The sequence below is a fragment of the Plasmodium inui genome (genome assembly GCF_000524495.1).
Source record: "Plasmodium inui San Antonio 1 unplaced genomic scaffold supercont1.3, whole genome shotgun sequence".
Lineage (NCBI taxonomy): Eukaryota > Apicomplexa > Aconoidasida > Haemosporida > Plasmodiidae > Plasmodium > Plasmodium inui.
In genome coordinates, this window is record NW_008481837.1 from 1,157,820 (window position 1) to 1,168,086 (window position 10,267).

At 39.4% G+C, this 10,267-nt stretch overlaps 2 protein-coding genes across 2 annotated transcripts; both read right to left on the reverse strand.

Moving 5' to 3' along the window:
• Positions 1-644: 644 nt before the first annotated feature.
• Positions 645-1,904, reverse strand: C922_01094 (hypothetical protein; the record flags this gene model as incomplete). The annotated part of the gene is made up of 1 exon (XM_008816702.1): positions 645-1,904. One exon carries the CDS (start codon positions 1,902-1,904, stop codon positions 645-647), a length of 1,260 nt encoding a protein of 419 aa, XP_008814924.1.
• Positions 1,905-3,146: 1,242 nt separating this feature from the next.
• C922_01095 (hypothetical protein) lies at positions 3,147-5,404 on the reverse strand (the record flags this gene model as incomplete). The annotated part of the gene is made up of 4 exons (XM_008816703.1): positions 3,147-3,307; positions 3,473-4,567; positions 4,778-5,256; positions 5,367-5,404. The coding sequence occupies 4 exons, from the start codon at positions 5,402-5,404 to the stop codon at positions 3,147-3,149; spliced, it is 1,773 nt and encodes a 590-aa protein (XP_008814925.1).
• Positions 5,405-10,267: the final 4,863 nt, after the last annotated feature.

Consider the following 10,267-nt stretch of genomic DNA (forward strand, 5'->3'; position numbering starts at 1 on the left):
ACACGGCTTCGCGGTGTTCCCATTAATCCGCATAAAAGCTTAGGACGCGCCACTGACATGCGCAAGTGTTCGTCCGCATCTATGTACAGGCAAAGGAACACATATTGCACACACTGGGGAGAAGCACAGTCCCTAATGAAAAATTTAATCAAATGAAAGGTGAAAAATGAAAATGAAAAAATACAACTTTCGCGAGCGCCGAAAATTGTCCGTATTTTTGGTCCCCACTTTTAAAATGACAAGTGGGGCATCTTTTCATTTTCTACCTTTTAATAACAAAAAAAATAAGAAAAAAAAAGGAAACATGCGAACATACAAACATGCGAACATACAAACATGCGAACATACAAACATGCGAACGTACAAACAAGCGAACATAGACACGTGGGAACATACATACGTACGAGCATACACATGTGCACACAAACATATGTACACACATTGCCATGACCTCACCGCGTTCGACTCATTTAAAATGTACACATATGTATAACACGCCTGGTGAGTGCACGTTCCGCTTCATTTCGCCCCGCTGGACTAGTGTTGGTGATTGTCCAAAATTGCTTCTTGGTCTCTCCTTCACATGGATGGTCGATTCGTCCGCACATTCCGTTGAAAACACCCCATATACTGCTGATCATTTCTTACTTTTTTTCTTTCGTTGTTTTTTTTTTTCCTTTAAAATTATCATTTTTTTTGTTAATTCTTTTTGAGTTTCTTCCACCATTCACACGTCTATCCGTTTTATTCATGACGTGGTTGCTGCTATAGCTGCTAAAGTTGCAATGCTTGTGGCTGGAGCCGCTCTTGCCCTTACTGATATCTTTTAAGTGCTTGGCCCTGTCGCGTTTCTTTTTGTAATTGGTTATGGACAGGTTAAAACTGCTACACATGATGTCGTACTTCCTTAAACTTTCTGATGTGTTGGTTCTTTTTTTTCTTTTGTTTTTTTTTTTGCTTCTGCCTGGAGTGTCTGGACTTATTTGAGTGTTGTGGCTATTTGGGCTGTTCTGCTCCTGAAGCAGAATGCAGAGTTGGCTGTTTAGTGGGCTGTTTAGCTTGGTTACAGCCTCGAAGTTGTTGAGCGTGGCTATCTCGTTGGTTACCAATTTGTTCCCATCAAAGATCGGCTTATTATCTTCAAATTTGAGGCAAACATCGCCTTTGTTTTCGTCCACACTGCCGACATCATTCAGGACAGGGGGGTTGTTATCTTCGCATATTGTAGGGTCGGTTTCGTTCACACTTGAATTGTCACGAGGCCGTTTGTGTTCCAGGCCGATGGAGGTGCTTCTATCATGTTTGTCATGTGGCGGGGCATCCTCACGATTCGTTGTGTCCTCCTTTCGACCCGTTTGGATACCCTTATCACCTACATCTTCCACGTTGCTCTTTCCCTCGCCATCTTCAGCGGCACGATTCTTCACCTGCTCCTCACAATGGTGTGTGGGAAGCCCATTTTTGGCCAACTCCAATATGTCCGAAGCGGTCTTCTCTGCATCGTCCGTATGGTCGACGGGATCCACATGATACACCGAATCGGCAAAAGTGGAGACGTCTCTAATCGGCTTCATACCAAGGGCGTCGAAACTGGTATTAAGGAAATATAAATCTTTGGATAACAGATTGGGCTTATTATAATAACTCAAAAGAGTGTCACTTGCAATTTCATTAAAACTGCGATTCAGTTCCGTAATCCTTTCTTTTTGCATGGCATCAAAATTTTGCACATTACAGGTCGATGAGTTTCTATTCACTTGAATTTTGTTAATATCATTTAATACATCTAAAGCCATGTCACTAAATAGCCTGTGCGAATGGGATACAATGTTTCTCTTTTCCAAGTTCTTCAAATTTCTTATAAAGAAATCATTTAAACTTTGGCTGTTTTCAAAATTTCTCATTTCGATCAAAAAGGTGTTTTTTTCTTTTTTTTTCTTGTCCTTTTTATGTGGAGTCAAATTAAAATTCTCCTCTTCATCACTGTCTGAGATGCATATGACTTCTTGTTCACCTGCAGTGGTTTTGCGAAAGAGGGGAGAAATGAGAAAAAAAAAGTGTAACATAGATATTGCACCGCAGCGGTAGAAATTTACATATCACAGAACAAGCATGTACATTTAATAGGAACGATAAAAGAGGTCTGAGGAAAGGGCATACACGTATAGACATATGCACCGATGGGCCACACGTACCAACCGGGCCTTATACACACTCATTCACATATACTATTATTGTGCGAGAAAAGAGAAGAAAAAAATAGGGTAACAAAAAAAAAAAAAATTTATACACGTAAGTGGGGCGAAGGAAGGTGGGCAAAGCTTTTGGACTGCTTCCTTTTCTTGGCGTCTTATTTTTTTTTTCTTTTTTTTTTAATGTGCAGAATGGAGTGAAAATTTTGTATTTCTAACGGACGAAATTCACAGCTGGTTGGGTGTATTATTATTTTTTCTTTTTCTCTTGCAAGGTTCTTTCTCGCTGGAACATTCGTTTGTGCATTGGTTTGTGCATTCGTTTGGTCTTTCTCTTTCTTCCACTCGTCAATGCTTCCCACCTCACGCCCGTTGTGAATATGAACTTTTCACTGCGCCGTTTATGCTTCCCCTGGGCTTGTTCATTTCCTCCCTCTTACAGCACGCAGGCACGTGGGTACAGATGCACCCATGGACGTACGCATATATGCGTGAGGGTGTATAGGTATGCAGGTAAAGTACACAGGAGCAGATTAAATGTACATGTGTACGTATGCGCACGGGCAGGCTCGCACATATGCAGCCACGCCTTCGCCCACATGCAGATAGGTAAAACATGCAAGCGATCTTCCTCATTTGTTCATGAAAATCTCATAAAACACTTTGTCTCTTTATTGATAATGCTCTAATAAATTTTAGAACTCTAAAAGGAAATTGCATTAAACGAGAGGCATTTTGCAGTCAACATCGTGGGAGGGAAGAGAAAAGAAGAAAAAAAAAAAAAAGAAAAAAGAAAAGAATGAGCATTGCATATACCGATAAAAGTTTTTTCCTCATAAATTTGCATACGTACGTGCGTTTAATTAATGTGCGGTTGCAGAACTAGTACGTCAACTATGTATACTCTATCGATATGGACTATCATTTTTATTTATTTATTTCTTCTCTCTTTTCTTATGGGGTAATACCTTGTACAAGAGTGCGATTCTTTTGCAGGTTAACAATTTGCGGAGAAATGCTAGCGTCGTCATCTTCAGGATCTGAATCGACTACGATAACTTCGTTTTTACTGAATGTGTTGTTGTCCGTAACCGGTTGATATTCTTTAATGTTATCTGCAGAAAAAAAAAGGGACGAAGGTGAAGACGCTTATGGAAGGTGCGGGGTTCACTGTTTTGCCACTGATGCATTGCTCCACATCAAGTTAAGCATAGAAGTGGTAAACAAATCGATAGATTCGCCGCCACCCCGTTCCACATTTCACTGCAATTCTCACTTACCCATGCTGATCTCTGTCTTAATCTCTACCTTGGTCTTCTGCAGCGTAGCCGCATCCATGTCGTCAATCTGCTTGACGACTTTCCCCTCCACGCTGTTCTGATTAAAAATGATTTCCCCATTTCTACTCAACTCCACTTCTTTAATATCTTTTGGCACCTGCGTCAATATGTACGTAATGAACATGTCGACAATTAAATCCTTCGGTCGCAGGAATAAAGAACAGATGGGACACTTCCACCTGTTGTTAAAAGCCTTCGTCTTCTTTGTCACATCAATGAAGGACTTCAAATCAAAACATTGTATGTGGCAACATTTGATGCCTCTACAAGGTATCTCAATTCTTTCTAAGGCGAATGGACAGTTGAGACTAATTTTCCGGTTAATCTCCATGCACATAACTTCATCATCGTCATGCTTGGTAGACAAGATGGTGATGACTCTTTCTTTGGAGTCTTTAAAATTTAATTCACTTTTGGATATAACACTTTGGATAAGGTTTTGCTCCGTTTCTATTTTGCACAATAAGAAAGCTACAACAAATAATTTGGGCGTTTCGTAATTCGTCATACTGATGTCAATGTTGTTATGTCCGGTCTTTAAAGTGTGCGTAATTTTTAAAGGGCTATCTCTCCTTTTGTGTTCCCATGAGGGTTCAAATATCTTTTCGATAACATTTCCATTCACTTTTAAAACGAATGTTTTGGGCCATTCTTGTTTTATAGAAATATTTGTACTTAGGTTTTTTTTATCCAAATGGATGCAGAAAATTATCACTTCTTTATTTTCATTTTTCCAACTCTTTATATCACACGCATTGATAACTAGCTTTTCCGAGTTAACTGTGAGGCTTTTAAGCCAGAGGACTTTTTTCATTGGGTAGAAGGGATCCATATCTTTCAATCGACATACTACACACAGGATTCTGTAACTGTCTATGTCTTTATGGACGCCTGGGTTTTGCACATAGCAACTTACGTGCTGTAGCTTGTTGCACTCTATGCATTTTACTATCCCGTTTTTGTTGCTTATGTTTTTGGACATGCCTCCGCACACACACGAGGAGAAGTCGCTGTCCTCTTGGTATATTTTGACCGCTACCAGGGAGTGGGGAATAAAAAAAAAAAGAGGGGATATGATTACAACCTCTGTGAAAGCACAGTTATATGCACAGCGCATGTTTACCCCGAACGGTTGGCGCAAAGAAAAAAAAAAAAACAGGGGCATCACTGCGCGACAACTTCCGTATCGAGCTACAGGAAAGTGCACCAAAGCCACGTTCACCGATGCGCTGAGGAGAGACTTACCCTTCCCCTTGCGCACAACGGGGGAGGTTCCGCTCTTCTTTGCTGCGAGAATTTCATTGTTCACAAAATTGAGGTTGTCACTATTGTTACAAAAAAAATTACTATTCCCCTTGTTGCTTCCTAGGAAAAAATTGTTACTACTGCTCAGGTATTTATTACTACCGCTATTTTTGCCTTGCGGACTGCCGCGTACAATGGTATGAGCAATGCTATGAGCATTGCTATTCGAACTACTATGCGCGCTGTTCTGCGCGTTATTGATATTACTGTTGTTGAAAGAGCTGTTTATTCTCTTCCCGTTAATTCTCTCAAATATGGAGGGCTTGATTGCTAAGATGAACTCATAAATCTGTTCCTCCCTCTCCACGTCGGTGATGTATTCCAAAATTCGTTCCACGATCGCGACTTTTTTTCCATGTTGTGGAAGCAGGAACTTTCTACATAGCTGATTGAGGTCGTATACTCTTAGTTTATTTAAGCTGCGAAGGGGGAGGGGGTTAATCATGGGGGTGGATGGGCTGCTTTGCTGCTTCGTAATAGCGCGTTATCGTGCCACGTTACTGGGCTGCGTTGGCCAAGGCGCCCTTACCAATCAGCCATGTTCGTTTTGTAAACATTGTAAGACATGGTTTCGGTGGGTTTTGTTTCTAAGGAAGTTTCCTAGGCCGGCATATGACACGCTTGTGCATATGAATATACACATATACATGTGCGTATATATGTACTCTTCCTACTCCCCCCTCTGAGGCCCTTATATATGCATGCATATGTCCATATATGGGCGCACGCGTGCAGAGCAATCTCCGCCGTGCCTATGTTTCTTACACAAAAAAAATAAATTAATTAAAGAAGTAAAGATAATCAAGGATTCGGATGTAGGTATGAAATATGTAGAAGGGGGGGAGGCGAAGGAGGTTTACACTCATGCACACTGAGGTGTTCGGTTTATCCTTGTGGAATGTACACTATGGTGTGTATAAGTACTGCTATAAACGTGATAGTAAAAATGCACGTACTTTACATAGACATGTGAATGAAACATTTTTCTTTCTTTTCTCGTATGTAAAGACGCTGTTTAAAAAAAGATTTATGATTAAAGAAAAAAATAATAGTAATAACAATCGTAAAGATAGGGAAAAGGAAAAAAAAAAAAAAAAAAGACAAAATTTTTATTTTTAAAAGTTTCAAAAGGAAAGTGAAAGGAAACAATATAAACATCTCATTAGTGAGATAAAATTGGGATAACTGTTAATAGCTTAAAAAGGACTTTTAATTTTACTTTTCACGTGGGAAAATGGGTTAAAAAAGGGGGAAACCTCGCAGTGGCAGCCGCGAAATAAAAAAAAAAAAAAGAGTGGAAGGGGAAACATAAGGATGTTTATTCATTTCCTTACAAATATCCTCATAGGAACATATTCATATATACACCCTCGTGTGAACAGAGTTTACACATGTACTTCTGCGCTAACATAATATTTATGTACACGCTCGTATATACATACTGATACGTGCGCATTCTGGCGTACTCCCTTATGCGTACTGTTCAGCGTTATATGTATACATTGCGCATAATACCATTTGCTTAAGTTTCCGTGTGAGGAATTAAAAACTCTTGCGCGAGGGGACACAGACAAATTCGAAAAGAACTTTCGGTATAGCATGTAAAAATGGGAAAAAAGAAAAAGAAGAAGAAAAAGAAGAAGAAAACGAAAAGGGAAACGAAGGGGGAAACGAAAAGGGAGACGAAAGGGGAAACAAAATGGGGAAACAAAAGGGGAAAAGAAGAGGGAAACCAAAGGGGAAACAAAATGGGAGACGAAAAAGAAAACAAAAAAAAAAACGAAAAAAAAGCGAAAAACAAGTTCACACTGATGAATGCCAGAAAAACATGGAGAGGCATCATCAGCAATGGTAGAAAAAATTCTCAGGGAAACAAAAAACTCACATAATAAGTTGGATATGTATGTGTTTATAATGTATGTATATGTAAATGCGCATTGTATACAAGTGGGAGCATTTGTATATCTAGTGTACTTGCGTTTGTGTATGTATTGTGCTCACGTTTCTATATATATTGTGCTCGTGTTTGTACTCGTGCTGTACGCGTATTTATACAAGTACGCGTTATTTCATGATGTACAGAAATATGACTGGCTTCGTTTTTGTTGGCCCTCTTTGCTAGCCTCGCCTTTGTTCTTTCATCCCCAGTAAATATATGTAATATATATTTTCGCTTTCAGCTTAACTCTTAAGAAAAAAATAAGAGCAAAACATCACGCGACATATCTTTAAACATAAGCAAATTATGTTTAAAGGAACATTTTCCCCTATGAATAATGTACATAATTCATGTTCAAGGTGAAATGTTTTTTTTTCTTTTTTTTATTTGGGGGAGCTGTGGTGCTGGGAGCTTGCTTGCTCCTATTTTCTAACCCATTCGAGATTGCGAATCGTTTCAAAAAAAATTGGCATTTTAAAAATATAGTTAAAAAACAAAAATGCTGAATTAAGTGAAAAAAAAAACAAAATTGCTAAATTCTACAAGATGTGCTTGTATATGTAACGATGTTTATATCTTTATAGCGTTAATTTTTGAAAAGTCTCCATCATTTTTTGTTCTTTAAAAAAAAAAAAAATTCAAAATATAGCAGATTTTTTTTTTTCCTCTTCTTTTTTTTTTCCATTTCAACTGTACAAGGTATTTTATACGATGCATAGTGTACACTTACATGTGACTGTTTCAGTTTAATACACTGTAACCAACAAGTGCTTCCAATATGAAAGCAAAAAAGGCAACAAATTAAACGCTTTCAGGAATAAACAAACACGTTTAATGTGCCAATGCATACACCTGCGGCAGGGCGGGGATAAACTGGACTAGATATTGCGCGGTGATTTCATACAGTGACAGAAATTTTATTTTTTCGAAGAAATGGCACAAAAATTACCAACACAGTGGAGCAAAAATGTGAGGTCAAATAAAACTTGGGTTTCACAAAAAAATGGTAAGTCTACTTTGAGAATTTTTATTATCATTTTGGCATAATATGTAACTTTGTCTAATTATTGCTTTTACTTTCATTTTCAAACCGAGGGAAAGAACCTTTTACCGTATGTGGATATGCATTCTAGCGCATTGGCCAGACGTTACTGCTACACGATTGTATGACCGCGCATATTGTTTTCTTTTTCTGCCACTTTAGCATGACGGCGTTGCTGTTTCCCTATGTGCCTTTACGCCCATATGCGAAAGGGACGGTACAAAGTGGACTGCACTTTTTTCTTTTCGTATTTGTCCAAATGGCACATTATTTCTGTGCTTTCTGCATAACTCCGGGGAAATATTTTCTTTTTCCTTTTTAAAAGAAATGTACAATTGTGCATTGGTGAGAGGGTTACACACTGCCACTGCAGGTGCGCCTGATATGTTCAGTGCAAACGTGGCATTATCACAACTTCATGCTCAAGCGTGATAAGCCATATGCAAGGAGTTATAAACCCTTCTGTCATATTACTATGTGGCATGGCGTTGGCCGCTCCGTGTTGTATCCCCATGTGGAAGTCACAATTCACATGTGGTCACTTGCTTACATCGCCGTGGGGTCTTTTGTATACGCTTGCGTATGAGGCAACCTCGCCTGTATGTCTTTGCAAAAGCTGACGATGCAAAAGAGATGAACAAATGGTTATGTTCAGCCGTTATTATACTGTTTCTCTTCGCGCCAGGCTGATATTTTTGAAACATAAAAGGAGGGGGGGCGGGTACCCATATAAAACCGTATGCTTATAAAAGGCATGTTATGAAATGTGAAGTTTGAACCATTTTGCAAAATTGAAGAGGGCATATAGGAAAAAAAAAAAAAAAAAAATGGTCATCATTTGTGATTAAAAGGCGGAGGAACTTACTCAAATAAATAGTACCGGGGTGGAGTGATATTCAAAAAAAAAAATTCCCTACCTGTAAATATGAGTTTTTTTTTTTTTTTAAACTATTTAAGAAGTGGCACATTATATGAGCGCTTTGAATTTTTGCCTTTACGTTAAGTGTGATAAATAATTGAAAAGTGTTGAATGGTCACGCAAAATGAGAAGTGGTTACCAAATCGATAAATTTTGTTCATGTTTAAAATACGTGCAAGGAAAGCGTAAAAAAAGTGTATTCTTTGAGCAGCAAGGGAAATTCTTTTTACACACGTGAATTTACGTTTAATGGATAATTTCCGGTGGAGAAGACGCGAAATTGTAGGCCCTTGAAGGGGTACTGTATAGGTGCTTTTACGCACTTCTTTTGGTTGAACTGAGGTGTAAGATTATTTTTGTGAGTATCACTTGGCCGTCCCTCCGTTTGTTCACAGTTACCATTTGGCGCGAAGTTCCATGCTTACTACTGGTTAGAAGTGCCATGCAGTTGGTGTAATTTATGGCCTCGTTGACCAGGCATGCCACTCTTCAACTGTTCAATTGGAATTGCCCCGTTGCGCATGTTCGTTAAATTTACGGTATGGTATATATGGAGGCAGCATTTTTAAGAGTAACAGGTACTTGCACAGAGGTGATAAGAAAAAGGGGCATAAAAAGAAGTTTTTTTTTTTTTTTTTTTAAATGTGTCAATATGCACATAGTGCGGATGAAGAAGATCTTACACATTTATGTGCCTGCATGTGGTTAACATCGTTGAAGAGATCCTGCAGAGGTTTCTGTATCATACGATATACTGATCACACGAACAAGGGTTTGCGCGTCCCGATTTGCTTCCACCTCCGCGAGCGTTCGATCGCATGTCTTGCATTCGGCAACTTGTTGCATGTTTATCACGCGTGTTAGTGAAAACGGCTACCCCTCGTACGTCCCAATGTGTATGGCCCATGTGCTTGTTTTCTGAAACCACATGTTCTTTTAAGTGTCTACGCGAGACCGGCTTTGTGCGTTCGTTCGTTCATCTCTTTATTTGTTCACTTGCCAATGCAGCCACACCCCTGCGCGCCGTGGAGAGCTCATGGCATCGTCAGCCGTTAAAAGCGTACACTTTTGTTTCCACTTCGTTCATCGAAAGTACGCAAGGAGATAGTTTTGCTCCACGCAGTTAAAGCAACGGAAATGCAAAAATTGAAAAATATATTGATCCCGTAATTGCGAACATGCCACATGTACATGGGATAAAAAAAAAAATAAATAAAATGACAAAAGTGTGCCAAACGGAAGGGAAATTGTGAGCCACACAAAATGGGAAAAAATTACGCGAACTACAACCAAACGAAGTGAGCAAAGTGCGCCTTGTGAAAAAAGAACGAATTCATCAACCGGGCGAATGACCAACCCGGCGAAGTGACGAATCCCACGAAGTGACCAATCCCACGAAGTGACGAATCCCACGAAGTGACCAATCCCACGAAGTGACGAATCCCACGAAGTGACGAATCCCACGAAGTGACGAATCCCACGAAGTGACCAATCCCACGAAGTGACGAATCCCACGAAGTGACCAATCCC